Source organism: Nycticebus coucang, chromosome 5, assembly GCF_027406575.1.
Source record: "Nycticebus coucang isolate mNycCou1 chromosome 5, mNycCou1.pri, whole genome shotgun sequence".
Lineage (NCBI taxonomy): Eukaryota > Metazoa > Chordata > Mammalia > Primates > Lorisidae > Nycticebus > Nycticebus coucang.
The window spans coordinates 64,013,137-64,034,116 of record NC_069784.1 but is presented as its reverse complement, the minus strand read 5'-3'; the positions used below and the strand labels follow the sequence as shown (position 1 = coordinate 64,034,116).

At 47.7% G+C, this 20,980-nt stretch overlaps 1 protein-coding gene across 1 annotated transcript in view; it reads left to right on the top strand.

The window, feature by feature from the left end:
• The first annotated feature begins 5,014 nt into the window (after positions 1-5,014).
• GABRR2 (gamma-aminobutyric acid type A receptor subunit rho2) overlaps positions 5,015-20,980 on the top strand; it is a 68,059-nt gene continuing 52,093 nt past the window's right edge. Inside the window, exons 1-2 of the mRNA XM_053592840.1 lie at positions 5,015-5,212; positions 14,146-14,252. Of these exons, the coding sequence (XP_053448815.1) occupies positions 5,100-5,212; positions 14,146-14,252 (220 nt within the window). The 5' untranslated portion in view covers positions 5,015-5,099. The remainder of the gene's footprint in view (positions 5,213-14,145; positions 14,253-20,980) is intronic.

Below are 20,980 nucleotides of genomic sequence, written 5' to 3'. Positions count from 1 at the left end.
AAAGAAAGAAAACAATTCACCATAGGTCTTTGTTTTAAGGAAGAAAAGGGTCCATACCAGGAAATCACTTGGCTTTCCCAAAATAGGAAGATCTTAAGATTTGAATGTTTGCTCTACTTTGAATTATATATCTTCAAGATGTATTATATGCTTAGCTTTGTAATCACTATAAGTTTTAATTCCAAAAATATGCATAATGTTAAAATGTTTCATGTACCATTTTAATAGAAAAGCTCAGGGCCCACGTAACAGTGGTAGAAGGTAGAAAGACCTTTACCTGGAGTTGTCTACCTAATTAAAGCCCAAGAAAGAATTTTCAGAGGAAAAATCAAAATCTAACTTGCTCCCAGCTAGCTCTACAGACTCTAGGAGGTAATCTGGTCCTCATGGTGCCTGGAGAGGCTGTATAATCAATCACAAGGAAACATTGCTTTCAGCATGTTTAGGTGGCAGGATCAAGGGCACTCTTGAAGGTGTTAATGGAGATTTCATTTTTAAATATGGGCAGTCCCCAGCTTTTAAATAAGCTACACTCTAAAAGTCCATTTGTAAGGTATTTTCCCCCCCCACTGGTCAACAGTGTCATAAATTATATTTAGGTTCTAGAACAGTTCACAAAAGTTAGCCCATATGTATTTTAATTAGTTTGGGGAAGGGTATTCATAAAATCCTTACGTGGTTTTAAGTAACTAAAATTATGGGGCAAGATCGAAGTAATTTATAAAATCATTTGAAAGGCAAATTTAATTTTTACTCCTGTTTATGAGACTTTGGTTCTGTTAATTGTTAGACACAATTTGTTTTCATAGCCAGTTTTCCTTTATGTCTAATCTAAAATACGAATGTATGGTATTTTATTATATAATATACAGAATTGTCTTAAACTTTAATAAATTAGCATTTTAAGGTTTACAGATCGTTTCTGTTGTATCTGTAGCCCAAGGACTTTATGAAGACTTCATATGTCTGAAAATTAAAGGTATTATCATTTTATAACCTTATGGCCGTAAGAAAATGCCTTCTGAGGTCTTGATTTGGAATATAAGATATTGGAAGCGTTGGTTCAGGCCAGTGTCATGGCTCATACCTGTAATTCCAGCACTCTGAGAGGACGAGGCAGGAGGATCTCTTGAGCTCAGGAGTTAAAAACTAAACTGAGCGAGATGGAGACCCCCATCTCTACTAAAAATAGAACAAATTAGCTAGGTGTCGTGGCAGGTGCCAATAGTCCCAACTCCTCAGGTGGCTGAGGCAAGAAGATCACTTTAACCTAGGAGTAGGAGGTTGCCATGAGCTAGGCTGACACCATGTCACTCTAGCCTGGGCAACACAGAGAGAATCGGGCTCAAAAAAAAAAAAAGAAAGAAATGTTGGTTCATTGGTCCGTGGTCTCCTAGCAAGAAGGCCAACCCAACTGGAAAGCCCAGCTATAGTGTTATCAGCTGAGCAGAAAGAAATCCCTGCACCTGCCACCTATGCTGAGATGAACCATGCACTACCAACGTCTGCCCTGCATCTCAGTCACACTTGGCCAGCTTCTGGCCCAACATCGAGCTTGTCGTGGGTTTCCACGGGGTATACGCACAGTCTAAAATTCAGCAAAGAAGATTTTGCAGTGGGGAGATTCTTCTCTGATTCTCTGCTTGTCCCTGACTGACACCGACCTGGCCACATGCTTGCTTGTTTTGGGCTTTTTTTAGCCATCTGACAAACATCTGAGAGAGGCACATTCTCCTGCTTCCTAGAAATCCTTAAGTTGTCAATCAGACCTCTATGTGGGGTTAACTGAGAGACTTGTTTAGAGAACTATTAAATATTAGTTTTTTTTTTTATTGTTGGGGATTCATTGAGGGTACAATAAGCCAGGTTACACTGATTGCAATTGTTAGGTTAAATATTAGTTTTAAAGCCCCACTAATTTAACCCTTTTGGTTCCAAAACTGGATGTGCATTCTGGTAGATAATGGCTTAGGACTCCCTCTTCCCCTAACCCTCAGATCTAGGTAACTCCTGGCTTCTTTCACCAACATAGCACATGATTACAAAGTAGTTAGGGTAGCATGCTTAAAAAAAAGTCTGTTTCACCTGTAACCGTCTAAGCCAATGAGCCTTTCAAATTTTATGTAATGCGGGGCTTTTACGTAGCACTGCACGTTTTCAAGCTGCTTACTGCTTTATTCTACTGAAATGTCAGCAAGATTCTAAACAAATTTTTAAAAACTTCAAAAATCATCTATCATTTTGACCATGGAAACACAAAGTTTCCTATTTCAGGAGAATAAGAACTCTGGGTTTTTGTTTGTTTGATTAAGACAGTTTCATTCTGTCACCCTCAGTAGAGTTCTATGGCATCACAGCTCACAGCAACTTCAAACTCTTGGGCTCAAGCCATCCCCTTGGCTCATCTTCTCAAGTAGCTGGGACTATAGCTGCCTGCCACAGCGCCCGCCACAGCGCCCGACTGTTTTTAGAGATGGGGTCTTGCTCTGGGTCAGGCTGGTCTCGAACTCATGAGCTCAGGCCATCTACCCGCCTCTGCCAAGACTCTTAGTTATTTTGAGCTGTGAATATATTTTGGGGTATCTGGAGACCATCCATATTTTTATAGATGAGAATCAATAAATAAGTAGACCTCCCAGGAGTTCGTGGTGAGCAGTGAGGACACCAGCCACTCCAGCCCAACAGAGTGAGACCTTGTCTCAAACAGAAAAACCCACAGTGAGAGATCATTTTAGATTCAAGGATAGTTAAAAAAGCAGATAAGTGTCAATGAGGATGTGAAGTGGAACGCTCCTACATTGCTGATGGGAATGTGAAAGGGTGTGGCCACCTCGGAAAAACGATCTGACAGTTCATCAGAAACTTAAAATTACCACCTGTCTCAGCAATCCCACTCCAACAGAAATGGAAACATATTCACGCACAAACTTGCACACAAGTAGTCACAGCAGCATTATTGTTTTTTGTATTTTTTTTTTTTTGAGACAGAGTCTCATTCTGTTACCTGGGTAGAGTGCTGTGGCGTCACAGCTCACAGCAACCTCAAACTCTCGGGCTTAGGCGATTCTCTTACCTCAGCCTCCTAAGTAGCTGGGACCACAGGCGCCCACCACAACGCCCGGCTATTTTTTTGTTATTGTTGTCATTGTCATAGCAGGCCCAGGCCAGGTTTGAACCCACCTACCCCAGTGCAGGTGGCCGGCGCCCCGACCACTGAGCTATAGGTGCTGAGCCAGCAGCATTATTGTTAATAGCCAAAAGTAGAAACTCAAATGCCCAACTTGAATAGATAAATGCATGTTATAGCCGTATGATGGAGTATTATTTGGCCACAAAAAGAAATGAAATGATATATGCTACAATATTGCTGAACCCTGAAACCATCAGGTTGTATAGTGCATGATTACATTTACATAAAAATATGTCCAGAATAGGCAAACCCATGGACCCAGGGCTGAAGGAAAGGGGGTGGAGGAGGGGCTGCTGATGGGTCTGAGGTTTCGTTTGAGGGAGAGGAAAATGTTCTAAAATTAGTGGTGATAGTTGCACAACTCTGAATATACTAAAAAGCACCGTAAGAGATGAATTTATGATTGTGTGAGTATTTCAATAAAGTTGTGATTTAAAAAATTATGCCATCCAAGTATGGCTTAATCCTAGTTGTAATCACAATAACTGACCTATTGATAATAAGAGAGCTTTGGCTCCGCACCTGTAGCTCAAGCGGCTAAGGCACCAGCCACATACGCCAGAGCTGGAGGGTTCGAATCCAGCTGGGCCTGCCAAACAGCTACAACCAAAAAATGGCCTGGTGTGTGGCAGGCTCCTATAGTCCCAGCTACTTGGGAGGCTGAGGCAAGAGAATTGCTTGAGCCTAAGAGTTTGAGGTTGCTGTGAGCTGTGACGCCACAGCACTCTACCCACGGTGACAGCTTGAGACTGTCTCCAAAAAAAAAAAAAAAAAGAGAGCTTTAAAATAAAAATTTGATAGGACCTAAAGTTGTACCTTTCTGAATCCAGTAAGGCAAATATTTCTTTTTTTTTTTTTTTTTTGTAGAGACAGAGTCTCACTGTACCGCCCTCGAGTAGAGTGCTGTGGGGTCACACAGCTCACAGCAACCTCTAGCTCTTGGCTTACGTGATTTTCTTGCCTCAGCCTCCCGAGCAGCTGGGACTACAGGCGCCCGCCACAACACCTGGCTATTTTCTTTGTTGCAGTTTGGCCGGGGCTGGGTTTGAACCCGCCACCCTCGGCATATGGGGCCGGCGCCCTACTGAGCTGCAGGCGCCGCCCGCAAATATTTCTTGAAAACTGATGATACACACGTACAAACCTAGGGTGACAGCCAGTCCTTTATGGGCTTGTCCCAAATGGAACAAAGGAAAAGAAAGATCCTTAGACAACCAGAAATTCTTTGGTTTTATACCATCCTTCAAAATCAAAATGTATTTTATGCCTTGATATGTTTTTACTGAGAAGAAAAAAAAATGTGTGTTTGAGAGAAAAGCAAGTTATCTTCGGCCATAGGCAAAACAGGTATTCTCTTAGATCTGGAAATAAAGCAACCCCAAGAAAACGTGTCATTATGTGTTTACTCAGCATTTCCTGGACACATTCAGGCACCCACCCCACACCCAGCAAGTCCTCTCTGCATGTCCACTCGGAATCCGAGCTGACTCACTGGGGTTGGGACAGACTGGTTTTATGCAGCCAGAAGATGAATTAATAATCTCAGTACAAAGTGGGCATGTTCAAGAGATTTAATTTTTTTTTTTTTATGTAACAGTTTTAGCCCAAGCTATTCTAGGATGGAGCGGAAGCAGAGTTTCCCAGGACACACTTCTTGACTAATGGCCAATCACTGAGCAGCATGGAGGCTGAGCCTGGCATCCATGACACCACCTGGTGCGTGGGGGCTGGGGGTGGGACAGGCATCAGCATTAAATGGTAAGTCGGGACAATCAGCTTTGCCAGCCATGCCCTCACAGCTCCTCCGAGCAGCGCCGTCAGGAGGCAGCAGACTGGATCAATGGTAGGGGGATTTGCCCCACCGCAGGTCACTAGAAAGCAGCTTGTTGTATCATAGACGTCCACAAAAATGCCTTATTTTCTAAGACTCATTTTATTCTTGCTTTGCCTGATGGTTCTCGTGGAGAGCAGAAACCCCAAGAGGAAGAGATGGCCAGGGCAGCTGGAAGTGCCCAGGACAAGGTAAAGTGGCGGGGCAGGGTGGGGAGGTCCCTCTGTGCAGTGGCCACGGTAGCAGCACAGTGAGACGCTCCCAGGCGGGCCAGCCGTCAGGTCCTCCTGTTGTCCTATGTGAACCCATTTTCCAGCCACAGGTTGAGGGGCCTCCTCTTCGCTGAGAGCACCCCTCACTGGCTACAAGCACCCAGTGCGAAACAAGATGGGGTTGAGCCCTTCAGCCTGATACCTGGGTCCAACCAGAGCGTTCTGACTTGAGGCAGACAGATAGAGACTTAGTGAGTTAAAGAAAACTTATTTATGCTTCTCTAATTGTGCTGCTTTGTCTCTGAGGATCACAGCCCAGAGGGACCAGAGGTGACCTGCTAAATATCACACTCAGGCGTTTGGGAGGAAACTGTATCTAGGAACTTAGGCTGAACTACTAAGAAAAAAATATAATCAGAAGTTGTTTAAATTATTTGAACAGTTGTTTAAATTATTTCAGAAGTCTTTAAATTATTTGATAGGGAAAAAGCTTTATAATGGTATTGGGTTTCATTTTACTGTTTTGAAACTTAGCATAGGTGTTTGAGATTTGCTATTTATCAGAAATAAATGTGTGGATGGCACTGAGTGCCATTTCCTGATGTATTGAAGATGTTTCTGAGAAAGACTGGGCAGTCTCAGAATTTCATTCAAAATCATTTCATTACAAATCTAATTTCCTCAGTAAGTTTGTTTTGAACTGATGTATAAAGCATAATACTCCAAGCCCCAGGTAGACATGAGGACTGTTAGACATGAAGATAGGGAGAAAGAGCAAGCAGCCGAGGTGTGACACCATGTAAGACATGTTCCCTATTCACCTCCCTCCTGTTGAGCATGGGGTAAACTGGTGTTTTGAAGGTAAGCTAATGAAGCACATTGTCCATGTCAGTGGTCTCCAAACATTTTGATCATTCATTGCTATCAACGACAATTTTTTGAAATTGTACCTTCAATATATATGCAGTGACTTACAAATTACACACAGGTACTATTATAAATATGCATATTAATTGAAAGCTTGATTGCATCCTTATTTTTAGAAAAAAAACCTAAATATAATTAAGTGCTACAACCTCTACCTGCAGGCGCCCCAGGGGTACTCCTGCTCTGGGAGCTGTGAAAACTCTCTAGGGCCCAGTGCTACTCAGCCGGAAAGAAATGCTGAGAAGGAGGTATTGCTCTGGAAGGCTTCCCTGCTCTGCTGCCGGGACCACAGGCTGCTGAGCTGCAGGGGACCTCAGAGGGCATCTGGTCCAGCAACTCCCCTGAGCAATAATGACTGTGGGAAATGTGAATAGGTTTTTTTGTGAAAAGGGGATTCCAGGGCCACAGAAGCTTGGGTAACAGATGTCTTTACAGCTGAACTGCTAGTGAATCTTGAAGAGGAGGATAAGTTATGTGGTGTTCCTCAGAAATAACTACAGAAACTGCCAGAAAATCCACCCTCTTTTTGGATTGCCTTGTGGGCTTCCTACTCTGCTGAGTACACTTTGGGACACACTCTGCACTGACGTGTTGTATAGATGCAGAAACGGAGGGTTGGGACGCCAGGAAGTTGTACAGCTTCCTCGCAGGTGGCTTGGCAAGACTGGAGCGCAGACTTCTCCTCACGTGGGAGGAGAAGTGTCTAAAGAGCACTACTGAGGTTCGGCACGAGTCCCTGGGCTGTCACAGCATCTCTGTCACTTTTCTACAGAAGACCCACAGTTTCACCCCCTGGGCACCTGTGTGAGCCTAGGGACTGAATCTGACTCTTGGGGGTAAAGAGAGTTTCTTAAAGTTCCTCCTGTGAGGTGTGAAAGTGGGAAAAGATGAACACATGCACGGTTTGGCCTGAGGTGAGGAAAAAGGATAGCGAAGGTGTTCCAGGCCTTTCTGCATCAACCAGGGTGTGCACATGGCCGACGGCTACAGAGCTGTGAGTGCTTCCTGGGGAAATTCCAGGCAGCCTCTGACAACGCATTTTCCTGTTGACATGCAGGGGTTAAGCTGTGCTAATACACAGGAATGGATGCCTTGACACTTTATGATTATGGTTTTAGAGCGCTTTATCTCCTTAGAACCCTGTTCACACACAAACATACAGACTCAATTATCCTCACACATGTCACATGTGTGGTTTCACGGTCACCCTCACACACCGTCACTCCCATACACACTCGGTCTCTCTCTCTCTAGACACACACAATCACAATCACACACACAGTATCAGGACTCCTCTAACCTGGAAGCCTCTGCCTCACCCTGGCTCCACACACATGGAGGCTGCTACCTCAAAGCCCGGTCCCAGCTCTCAGATCCTGTGTCCCCATTTTGCCCAGTGGCTGCTGAACGAGTCCATTTTCTCTCAGCTGTCCCACTTGACCCTCTTCTCCCCACATCCCGGCCTCCCAACTTTATTCCCACTCCTGCTGCTGCCTGAGTGGGGCCTGGCTGAGGGCTGCCTGTCCTTTGTTCCCCAAGGTCTGAAGAACAGTCCAGCTGTGGGAGTTAGGCCCTGCCCCCAGAGCCCACCTGGCCCAGGGGTCTCAGCCTCTGCAGTCCTGTCCCCCTTCTTTCCCCAGCTGCTGTCTCCTGGGCACCCCTGCCCGGCCATCCTAATCATGGTTTGTGTCAGGTTCTGTTTTGCTGGGTAGGAGCTACCTCACTCTCCTGCCTACCTGGTGACCCTTGTCCCCTCCAGGTACCTTGGGGAAGGAGAGGAGTCGGGGATCAGGCAGCCAGGTTCAGACCCTGCTCTGCTACTCTCTGGCTATGCCTTCGAGATTTCTGATCTTTCTGAGCCCCAGTTTCTCCAGCTGAAGAGAGTGATGGTGAGACCGTCCTTTGGCTGATGCAACAGGGGAGTGGGGTCTGTCTGAAGCCCGCATCTCAGGGCCTGTGCCTAGGCATGTGAGCATCTGGCCTTGGCTGTTACAGCTTCTGTTATTGCCAAACAAACCACACCATGGTGACACCAGCCCTGCTTCCAAAGGCCCAGTGAATACCTGTTTCTTCTCCTCTCACTACCGACTCAAACCGAGCCTGGATTAGAGGCCCTGCTGTTGGGGTGGGCTCAGAGCCTGGGGTCTGAGGTCTGGGGTCCAGCTGTGCTGTAGGCCTGCCACCTCCATGAGAGGATGAATGGGAGCGCCCGGCTCATGGTCAGCCCAGCATCTCAGGGGCCTGAGTGATCAAACCACTGATCCCTTAAAAAAAAATCCTGGGCCCTCAGTGGCAGTGGGATTTTAATCTTTCTCCTACTGGGGTGGCGGAATTCCAGGACTTCCACTCCTTTAGTCCTTCCCCTAAATGGATGTGGAACTGTGGACCTGACTGGGAGAGATTTGCATGAGTCAGAGGGGCAGAGCCAGCTGTACTCACCATTAATGTCTGTGATCTGCTAAGCCCCACTGAGCTGTCCTTTCACTGAGCACAGCTGGCTTCCCTGGGGCACCTGTGCTAGGGCTTCTAGCAGGGCCCCTCATGCTATCACTGCTCAGAGACCCAGGCCTAGTCCCTCTTGGTTCCTGGAGGCACCTGATATGACTACAGCTGCATCAGGGGACCAGACTGAGGCCTGAACTACAGCTGTGTGGGAGGAAGTTATACTGGACGACGGGTGCTGCTGTGATGAGCCTGTCTATAGGCAAATCTGCTCACAGCTGGCAACCACCCCCCTTAGCACCCTTGCCCTCATTTTTTTCCCCATTGCCTTGGGTAAAGACAGAATTCTTGCCACGGCTAGTAAGGCTCTGCCTGTCTGGCCACTGCTTGCTCCTGGAGACTCATTCTCTCCATTTTGGGGACGCCCCTCCCTTTCCCCTTCTCATCTAATGCTCAGTCACCCTCCAGCCTAGTCAGTGCAAACTCATCACCTCCCAAACCAAACTATGGATGCATTGAACTTAGATGCCCATAGGACACTCAGTTACAGACATTCAGACAGGTGGTCAGGTACAGAGGCCAAGAGCTGAGGGCAGGGATTTAGAACCATTGGCATCTACATGACAATTTAAGCCTCCAGCTTAGGTAAACCTACCAAAAACAGTGTAGAGAGAAGAGAAGGAATCTGGGACGGGGTCCTGGGGACACTGGCATTTAAGGGATGGGCTGAGGGCAGGAGGCTGCAGTGGACATGGAGGACTGTCAGAGAGGTAGGAGACCTGGAGCGCCCTCTCGAGAGGGGAGAGTCTAGCAGCTGTGGCTGTCCCTTCTGTAGGACACACCTGCAGGACTGGTGCTGGCACGGACAAGAGTGCTTGGGAGTGGGGTGGTGCCAGAGGCATATGGGACACAGCTTTTCTGAAGAATTATTTCTCTAGGCTCAGCGCCTGTATCTCAGTGGCTAGGGACCCAACCACATACACCGGAACTAGTGGTTCAAGCACAGCCGGGGCCTGCTAAATAATGACAACTGCAACAACAAAAATAGTCGGGTATTGTGGTGGGCACCTGTAGTCCCGCTACTTGGGAGGCTGAGGCAAGAGAATCACTTAAGCTCAAGAGTTTGAGGTTGCTGTGAGCTGTGATGCCATGGCACTCTACCAAGGGCAACATAGTGAGACGGTCTCAAAAATAAGAAAGAAGAATTATTTATCTAGAGGGGAAATTTTTTTCAGGTGGAACACCAAGGATTTTTAGGACCATGAAGCACTGTAATGGTGCATGCACATCCTTACTGATCTGTCCAAGCTCAGAGCGTTTCACACCTTGCAGACGGAAGCTCCCTGACTTGGGTGGTAAGGCTGTGTGATAAATGTGCCTCTGGGTGGGGAGCTGGCAAGGCAGGCAGCTCTGGGGAAGGACATGGACCTCTCTGTAACTCCTACTCCATCAGGGTAGGGACCTGAAACTACTCCAAAAGTTAGTCTTTAAACTTTCTCTGTAAAAACAGAAACGTCCAAAGAATATAATTAACACATCTGTACTGCTGTCACTGTCAGTAAATTTTGCATGGAGGAAGTGGGGTTCAGAGAGGGACTGGAACCAGGTCTGCATGCTGACGGGAATGAGTGGCACGGGGCCCAGGAAGCTGCCATGCCTGGGTGTGAGAGGCAGATCCAGATCTCTGTGAGAAGTGGGATCAGGCCCTCGCTGAACCCCTCACCCGAGAATCTGTAGGAGACCCCTGGGGGAGAGAGCTGCCAGGCAGAAGCTGTCCTCATATGCCCTGGACTCACCACAGGACGCTGGCCCTTCCACTCTCTCTGAGGACTGTCCTTCGCAGCCTCCTCAGCCACTTCTAAATAGCCCTCTACTCTGCCCAATCCCTCTCTCTCCTGTCCCTCTGCCTTGTCACTTGGTGTCACTCTGAGCACTTTCGGCATGTATACCACCTGTCCCCTCCTTGTTGTCTGTCTCCCCGCTAGGGCATAGGCCCTGTGAGGACAGTGGACACATGTCCTCCTCACAACTTGGACAGCACCTGGATGCAGCAGCTGCCCCACAGACACGTGCTGAGCAAGTTAATTTGAGTGCAGGCATCAGGGCACCCTGTGACCCAGGGGGGTGGCTGTTCGTGTGGGTGGGAGGAGCTGAGTGGGCAGAGACACAGGAGTGAGTGAGTGGCAGGGGCCTGGCCGTGCAGGGCTGGCAGGTAGTCTCAGGAGCAGGACCGCACCCTGGGAAGCCCTGCTATAGGGCGTCTGTTCAGGGCAGGGCAGGCCAACGGCACATCATAAAGCTTATAGTGATTACGGAAATGACAAATATCTGCAGGTCCCATATAGCAGCCACCAGCCACACGGGCTCTTGAGCACTTAAGTGTGGCCAGTATACTTAGAAACTGAAGATTAATTTAATTTTAATTAATTTAAACTGCCACATGTGTCTAGTGGCTACTCTTTAAATCAGCACAGCTTCACATGTCCCACTAGGTGGCACCATTTGGGGGGAGCTGGTTGGGAGTTGAGAGTTCAGGGTTTCACAGGGAGACTCCCAGAGTTTCCTCTCACGGAGTTTAAACAGGGAAACGCACCTGTTTCTCTCAAAAGTGAATGAGGGTGATAAGAGCACAGTGAATAAAAAAGGGCACACATACATAGCAGTGGACATTCAAGACAACGTCCTTTTGCTTGCTTTGAAACCTTCACTAGGGCTGGGCGCAGTGGCTCATGCCTATAATTCCAGCTCTCTGGATGGCAGAGGTGGGTGGATTGCTTGAGCTCAGGAGTTCAAGACCAGCCTGAGCAAGAGCAACACCCCATTTCTACTAAAAATAGAAAAACTAGCTGGGTGTCGTGGTGGGCGCCTGTAGTCAGCTTCCTAGAGGCTCAGGAAGTAGGATCTCTTGAGCCCAAGAATTTGAGGTTGTTGTGAGCTATGGTACTGTGGCACTCTACCAAGGGCAACAGAGTGGGACTCTGTCTTAAAAATGAATAAATAAAACCCTCACTATGCTGTACATTATCAGGCATGACAGACAGGCCCTGAAGGGCCTCTGGTTCCTTCTACGTGAGTGAGCAGCCCCCTTACCTCTAAGCCTAAATCGTTAGCACCCACAGGGCCCTAGACACCTCTCAGAACTCTGCCAAAGGCATCAATGTGAATAAGGTCTATCCTAGTGGTTCTCAAACACTACCAAATTCCTGGTGCTGAGAGCTCCTGTCCACCCAACCAGATCCTCTGTGTGGACATGGGCACCAGCAGGTTTAAACGCCTCCTAGGTGGTTACAATCTGCAGCCGAGTGTGAGAATCACTGGTCTAGCCAAAAAACACAGAGCCAGATGAAGTGTCATCACTAAGGTTTGCCAGACCTGCCGGTGAGGTGTCTGGAGCAGCCTCATCAGCCGCAGGTGTGTGTGGGTGGGGGGCTGCAACACAACTCTGGACGTGACAGAGGCAATATTTGATTTTCTAGGGGTGTGGCCCGAGCAGCAGGATTTTTAGAAGCTCCAGGGTGATCCTAATGTGCAGTTAAAGCGAAGAATCATCTGGTTTAGAGGAGACTTTGATGAAATGTACCAGGATGGCATTGGCTTGGATTTCTTCTAGAAACTGGCCGTTTGTCTTGCCATCCTGCCCCATGTATTGAATGTATGATGTGCTAAGTGCAGTGGACACTGAGACAAACCCAGATGTGACCATTTCAGAAGGTTAGAAACACATCACTAAAGTGAGTGTCACCACAAAGCAGGAAGGGGCCTGGACAGGTGCTGTGGGCCAGCTTGCCTGTGTGGAGGCCCCTTCACTCCCATTCAGCCTTCTTTCTTTTATCTATCTCATTTCTTTTTCCTCTCTTCTCTTCTTTCCTTGTCTCTCTTTTTCCTTTCCTCTTTCTTTTTCTCTCTTTTTTCTTTTTCTTGTATAGTGAAAACTCTGTCAGCAGACAATTCCATAGCTGACCACCTCCCACACTGACCACCTCCTCAAGCTGACCTGATTTTCATAGACCAGACGTATACCACATGTACAGTAGGCCTTCTTCTTTATGTTGACCACCTTCTGTGGACCATTTTGTTAGGGTTGTCAACTTACAGAGGGTCTGGCGTGTCTTGGATCTATCAGATTTAGGATTGGGTGTGCTTGTGGTAAAGAGAATGATCTGGGACTCGGCACCTGTAGCACAGTGGTTATGGTACCAGCCATGTACACCAAGGGTGGCAGGTTTGAACCTGGCCTGGGCCAGCTAATCAACTGTAACAAAAAAATAGCCGGGCATTGTGGTGGGTACCTGTAGTCCCAGCTACTTGGGAGGCTGAGGCAAGAAAATTGCTTAAGCCCAAGAGTTTGAGCTTACTGTGAGCTGTGATGTCACAGCACTCTACTGAGGGCAACATAGTGAGACTGTCTCAAAAAAAAAAAAAGAGAGAGAATGATCTGGGAAGAATGAGAGTGAAAGAGAAAATCACTCTTTTGTCATCTAATTTAGAGGAAGGGACTGATTGAGGTGGCCACCAGATCAGACTGGGAGCCCAGCATAACCCCCTCCCTAGCTGTGGCCTGGTGCTCTGTTGGCTGTGGATTCTCTTTCTGGGGACAGAGGGTCTGCACCAGGGTGGATTGATTCAGCATTCTGCCTGGGACAAAACTAGCATTTTAAAACTTTGACTGTTTATCTGAGAATTGTGTATATCACAAAACCAGAAGTAAGATCTCTTGAGGCTAGGAGTTTCAGATCAGCCTGGGCAGCACATTAAGACCTCACCTCTAGGGGCGACGCCTGTGGCTCAATCGGTAAGGCGCCGGCCCCACATACCGAGGGTGGCGGGTTCAAACCCGGCCCCAACCAAAAAATAGCCCAGCGTTGTGGCGGGTGCCTGTAGTCCCAGCTACTCGGGAGGCTGAGGCAAGAGAATCGCTTAAGCCCAAGAGTTGGAGGTTGCTGTGAGCTGTGTGAGGTCACGGCACTCTACCCAGGGCCATAAAGTGAGACTCTGTCTCTACAAAAAAAAAAAAAAAAAAAAGACCTCACCTCTACAAAAATAATAAAAAAAAAAAATTAGCTGAGTGGGGAGATATGCATTTGTAGTCCCGACTAATTGGGAGGCTGAGGTAGGAGGATTGCTTGAGCCCAGGAGGACTTGGAGGTTGTAGTGAGCTATGACAGTGCTGCTGTGCTCTAGCCTGCATGACAGAGTGAGACCCTGTCTCTAAAATAAATGAATATTTTTAATAAGAAAAATATATTATGATCTTTACTCAACCACTTTCATCCAATTTTAATTTTTGGGACGATAATGAAGAGCTTGCAAAGGTAGAACACTATCCCGCCCAGGCGGGCATCTGCTTTAGAAAGGCTCTGGAAGGCCCTGGTCCTCAGGTGGGGTGGGAGGACCTGCAGCCCAGCCTTTCCCCTGGGTCAAGGAGGAGGTGGCAGAATGCAGAAAAGGTGCTACCAGGTGGACCCTGCAGGGAGTGGCCTCCGGAGCCCCTCTCACTCAGCGCTTCGGTGAGCTAATGAAATGTTCCTGGCTTGTCTTTGCAGTCACCTGTATAAGAAGAACCTTGATGTGACCAAAATCCGAAAGGGAAAGCCTCAGCCGCTCCTGAGAGTGGATGACCATGACTTCACCATGAGGCCTGCCTTTGGAGGTAGGACTGTCCTTCCTTGGTCTGCCGTGCACAGTGTCCCTTGGGGACAGCCCTTCCCTGGAGGGCATGATTCCCCACTCAGATAAATCTGATGATGCTTCCTGAATCAACCATTTTCCCAAGGAGAAGGGAGCGGTGGGAGAGCTGCTGACTGAAAAGAGCCAGAGACCCGCCCTGCTGTGGCCGACTTTTTCTTTCCTAAAGAAGAACAGGGCAGTGCCTGTGGCTCAAAGGAGTAGGACACTGGCCCCATATGCTGGAGGTGGCAGGTTCAAACCCAGCCCCAGCCAAAAACTTCAAAAAAAAAAAAGAAGAAGAAGTAAGAACAGGCAGGTAGTTAGGACACAAAACAGCCCCTCTGCGGCTGCCGGCTGATGGCAGGGAGTTCAGGGTTTTGAGGGGCCACCTGCTTTCCATGCAGCTGCAACGATTCATTCACGACAAGGGCCCCTTGCATACCTGTTCCAAAGGTAATCTGCTAATTTGGGGGTGAGGGAGGGGAGTCATGGCCACTGCTGTTCTTTCCAGGAACTGTAGTAATGCCAGTTCAGGCTGACAAACAAAACACCACGAACTGGGGGCTGGAAGTTCAAGACCAAAGTGCCCACTCATTCCATCTCTGTTGAAGGCTCCCTTTCTGGCTGGCGGAGGGCACCTGAGCCTGTGACCTCCCATGGTGGGAGGGGCAAGGCAGCTCTCAGGGCCTCCACTCTCCCGATATAATCACCCTCACAAGGCCCCACTTTCTAGCAGCATCACCTTGGGGGTTAGGATCCCAATGTATGCATTTTGTGGAGAAATAAACCTTTGGGCTGTAGCAGCCAGAAGGGAGCCAGGGATCTGCTGACGCAGCAAGGAGCTGGGTACAAGAATAGCAGAGATTCCCTGGGTCAGCTCCCTCTGGTGCTTGTGGGGAGACAGGCCTCAACCATGTCAGATGGTGGGCCCTGGACGAGACAGACCCTTTCTCCTTTATCTCTCCCTTGATCCTCTGTCAGTCCCTAGCATTCTCCTGAGGCAGCAGGAAGAGGTAGGGGTGACCTTCTGGCAGGTCATCAATCCTGTCTGAGCCTCCATTTGCTTGTTTATAAAATGGGGCTAGTAATCCCCGTGTAGGGGGTTGTTCAGATTAAACGAGATAATGTATGTAAAGCCCATGAGATACATTCGTTTACATCCCCTCCAGAAAACCCAGCTGTCAGACCTTCCTCCTGTGTTGCTGTTAAGGGATTAAGAAATTAATTTATCCCAGAGACCTTTGCATTTTAAAAGGCCTCGAAGCCTCCTGATAAATTCCCTGAGCTCTGACAGCTGCTGAGCTCGGCAGATTACAGTTCGTGACTCTTCCCCTTTCCACCCAGCCAGTCGACTGCCTGGCTGAGGTCAAGAGGAGGCCAGTTTCCGGTAGTTTGAGTTTTGCTGGGGGTTCTGCAAGGGCAATCCTGCCAAAGGATTTTATGAACATAAAGTTTTGCTGAACAAGCAGCTTTAAAATAGCTACATTTGCTCCAGGAAGTCTAAGTGAGGTATCACCAGACGCTGGGCTTCACCTTTCTCATATAGCATCAGGTAAGAGCACAGAAGGTCACAGGAAGAGCAAACAGTAATGGCAACCACTGCGTTGATAGCAACTATTCTGCGCCAAGCACCATTCTAATCGAGGTATTTTGTATATAATCTTATTTCAATTCGTCAACTCTGTGGAATAGGTACTATTATTATCCCAGGATGAGGAAACAGAGACACAGAGAAGTGAAGGGAGTGGCCCAGGTGACACGTCTGGTGAGGTGGAACCCCCTCTCCTTGCTGGTCTGTTTCTGTCTCCCATCAAATGTGTGCTGCATATAACAACATACATGTTGAGCAGAGGCGTCCTACTACCTAGGACCCACAACACTTTTAGGCTTTCCCCCCAAATCTATCTTTCTTTCTTTCTTTCTCTTTCTCTTTTCTTTCTTTCATTTATTTATTTTTTGAGACACAGTCTCAAGCTGTTGCCCTGGGTAGAGTGCCATGGCATCATAGCTCATAGCAACCTCAAACTCTTGGGCTCAAGAGATTCTCTTGCCTCAGCCTCCCAAGTAGCTGGGACTACAGGTGCCTGCCACAACACCCAGCTATTTTTTTGTTTGTTTGTTTTTTGCAGTTGTCATTGTTGTTTAGCTGGCCTGGACTGGGTTCGAACCCACCAGCCTCGGTGTATGTGGCCGGCACTCTACCCATTGAGCTGCGGGCACTGCTCTACTCTTTATTTTTATTTTTTAAGTTTGAGACAGAGTGTCACTCTATCATCCTGGGTTGAGTGCCATGGTATCATCATAGCTCACAGCAACCTCAAATTCTTGAGGCGATCCTCTTGCCTCAGTCTCTCGAGTAGCTGGGACTACAGGCACTTGCCATAATGCCCAGCTAGTTTTTTCTGCTTTTAGTAGAGACAGGGTCTCACTCTTGCTTGGGCTGGTCTTGAACTCCTGAGCTCAAGCAATCACCTGTCTCGGCCTTCCAGAGTGTTACAGGATACAGGTATGAGCCACTATGCCCAACCCCAAAATATTTTATTTTAAAATCTGAAAATGCCCTCAATGAATCCCCAACAATAAAAAAATAAAAATAAAAAAAAATAAAATCTGAAAATGGAAGCCCATGAAATTTTATGTAGGAGTTTTTAAATATACAGCAGAACCTCCATAGCTGACCTTCTTGCTGCACTGACCACCTCCTCAAGTCGACTGAATTTTCACAGACTGGACACACACACCACATGTCCATATCAGCACAGCAGCCCAGTTCCTTATGTTGACACCTCCGTATCTGGACCAGTTTGTTTTAGTCCTTTGGGTGATCAACTTACAGAGGCTGTACTGTATGCTATTAATTTTTCATCATTATACTAGCACAGTTGTAAAATATGCAAAAGTTGCAACGCAGCCCTGCCTCAGTGCAGTTTTGTGGGCCAAAACTGTATGGGTGTGGGTGGTATTTTGAACAAAAGACTGTAACTTTGTATGGGAGGCTGTTGTTGCAGTCAGGAGCCTGTGGGTATCCTCAGTTTACAGACAAGCCTGGAGTCCAGGGAGTTAAGTGATGGCTACAGAATAGCTGTGGGAAGAACTTAGGTTCCTTTTGTGACATCAGCTGCAAAATGGAAAGCCTTGTAAAAATGCCTCCTTCTTTGGGAGAAAGCCAGGAGCTAGCTCCAGGAATGGCTTTCTGCTGCATTTCCAGAAAACCTGGCCCTGAGAGAAAATCATTCAATGGGCAGGAGCCCCAGTCAGGGTGTTCCTGAGGAGAGGATTGGACTTCCTATGCTGCGATTACTGCGCCTACGAGGCCCTTTGGTGGGGCCCACAGAGTGTGGAGGGTCAGGACTGGCTTCTGGCTGTTTCTGGATGAGCTTCTGACCCTGGAGAGGGCCCTGACTTCGGGGAAGCTGCAGGGGAAGGAGGTGTCACCTTCTTCAGGTGTCATAAGACCTGAGCCTTTTACACATCCACTGTTAAGATCTCAGTCGCCAAGGCATAGGGTAGGGGCCACTCTTCCTTTCTCCCAACCTCCTGCACCGGGGCAGTTGGTCCTCTGGGCACCTTCGATCCTCTTCAGGGCTTTCCTAGATGTCTCGATGTCACTTGGATGAAAATGGTGATGGGAGCACACAGTGAGGTACCAGACTCCATAGCCTGGGTCCCGGCTGAGCAGGCAAGGTGGGCGAATACAGCATGGGACTTCCTGCTGCCTTTGATTTCATTGATCTTGATAGCCTGTCATCTCCACAGTGTCTGGGGGTGGCTTAGAGCCAAGAAGCTGTCCCTGCAGGTGCACCTGTGTCTCCATCGCACCTGTGCCTCATCCCGAGCAGATCTCTGTGTGGAAGGAGTGTGGGCAGACAGCACGTAGGTGACCTGTGCTGTGAGGACAGGAGCCCCTTCCCTGGGCAGCAACTCCAGGACAGGGTTCTGGGTAGAAGCAGAGCCCAGAGTGCTGGCTCTGCCTATGCCCTATCCCCTGTCATCTGCCACCCCCAGCAGGCCATGGAACAAAGACATCCCTTGGCATCCTCACAGGTGCTGTGAGCTGTGTCCTGGTTCCTACCTCATTTCTCTACGAAGGACTTGCTGGGGGGTTGATGCTTAAAGGCAGTTGATAGAGAGAAATCTGCCTAGGACTAGATACCCTTTGGGTGACATTTTTAGTCTGAAAAGAGAAAAGATTAAAAATCTAACAGCTTCCTAATAATCCCAGGGATCAGTTAAAATAAAAATACCTTGTCTAAGCAGCCAGCTGCTTGATTCAGCAGTGTGCTTGGTTAGAAGAACTGCCACAGGCTCAGGGCTTCTACTCCACTTATTAGGAGAAATGTTGTGATCCTGATTTTATTTAAATTTATATATTTTTAATTGTGGTGAAATATATGTAGTATAGAATTTATCATTTTAACCATTTTTTGTTATAATGTTTCTATTAAATCATAACTGTGTACACTATTGCATTTATGGGGTACAATGTGCTGATATACAATGTGGAAAGCTAACACCAAACTGGTTAACATAACCTTCACCTCACTTACTTATTTGTTGTGGTAAAACATTTATACTCTATTCTTCATAGTTTTGACTTTTACCATTGAATGGTGCACAGTAGGTGAGGTCCCCCCAAAGCACTATCTACCTCATTGCTGAATGTCACTATGGTCACCTTCAAAGTCCGCCCCTGGGATGCTGTGCACCAATGCCAGCCCCTAGTCCACCCTCCATTCCTTTTATGGAATGGCCATCAGAGCTGTGTCGTATGGCACACAAAAACAAATATACAACAATAATGAACACCACTCTGCAACTCTGCAAATGCAGTGGGAGGGGGAACACCTGGGCGGGAGCTCCACAGCAGGTATAAGCGGGAGAAGGGAAGCTTGACAGCAAAAGGAAAGTGGCCACCAATACAGTCTTACTGCAAGATCAGAGGCGCCCGCTGGGTTCTTCACACACTTCAACCCGCTGGGGTTCTCTGTGTGAAGATCAGCATTACCTGCTCTTAAAGCCAGCCACCTGGGCTCCCCCGCAGTTTCTGGTTCAGCAGGCTTGGGTGGGGCTCGAGAATTTGCATCTCTAATGGGCGGGTGTTCTGGAGGGGACAGCCATGGATCTAGTCCAGCCCTGCCCCTACTTAGCCACCCTGGTGCTCACCACCTACCCAGGAGGCAGCACTCACCATGAGAAAAGCCAGGTCTATTTTAAAACTGAAATGTTTGATTACCAAGAAGGGAAAAAGAATCTCATGGCCAATATTTAAAATCAACTCAAACTTTGCAAGAAGGCCTCAAGGAAAGGGAAGGGGATGTGGAGGAAATGCAAAGCCAAGCCATACAGCCTCCACAATGAGACTTCTCTTGCTCCAGTAAAGCCCAGGGCAGCCTGGCCTGGTCTGGTCACATCTGCTGGCATCTGGGCAGAGGGGCTCCTCCTCCCTCCACAGTCCTTGCCCTCCTTCCTGGCCTCTACTTGCACCTTGCAGCCTGTCTTGGGGCTGAGGAATATTGGGGATGTTTCCCAAACTGTTAGGTTAGGCGCACAGCCAGAGGGAAAGGGCAAAGCTGGAAACCCATTTTTGGAGGAAGGGGATACAGAGCTTTTGCGTTGGGGAGTCAGCTGTGGAAAGGGGATATTGAATTTTGTGAGAGGCATTTCATGCACGGCTCTTCCTACTTGGCACAGGGATAGCAGCACTCCCCAATCCACCTCAATTTTTCTTAAAAAAATATTTTTGAGGTAAATGTATTAGTTTTCTTTAGGCTCCCGCCCATGTGTCCCCTCCTCCCACAAACTATGAGGTTTAAAATAACACAGATTTATTATTTTATAGTTCTTATTGTTCAGAAGTTTGAAATGGACCTTGCTGGGCTAAAATCAAGGTGCCAGCAAGGTTGTGTTCCTTCTGGAGTTTCTAGGGAGAGTCTTTTCTTGCTCTTTCTGGCTTCCCATATTCCAGGGCTCCTGGCTCCTTCTTCTGTGGTCAGAGCATCAGTGGTTTGAGTCCTTCGAGCATGGTCACTCTCACTGCCTCTCCAGCCTCCCTCTTTCACATTTAAGGACCCTGTGATTACGCTGGATCCACCCGAGTAGTCCAGTGTCCTCTCCCTAGGTTACGGTCAGCTGATTAGCAACTTTTATCTGCTGGCTTAATCCCTGCTGCCACGTAAACTCACGTGTTCACATGTTCTGAAGATGAGGATGTACTTACCTTTGTGGGGGGCATTATTCTACCTACTACAAACATATCCCATGTATATGGTAAAGTATGCAAATCTTAAGTGTATCTTGAACTTCTACATATGTAAACATTTGCCCTTAAAAATACTATTCAGAGCAAGATGTAGAATATTTCCAATTACCAATGCATAGGTAATTCACAGAACAGGAATTCCCCCATGCCCCACCATTGGATCCTCCCAAGGAGAACCATGTTCTGACCATAACGTTGCTTTATATAAATGGAATCATTCAGCGTATGACTCTCTAATTGCTTCCTTGTGTGAAGCAATCTGGTCCATCTCTGAAGTATGAGGACTGCTGGGGAGTTTCCATCCTTGGGAGTGCTCATCTGTCTCTCTGAGGCTTCTATACACACAACCTCGAGCCACGTAATGACAATGCCATTCAAAAAAAGTCTCTGGCATTCCACATGACAATTCTTCAAATAGTTGACTATTTTTACAGGGTCAATAGCCCACGCTG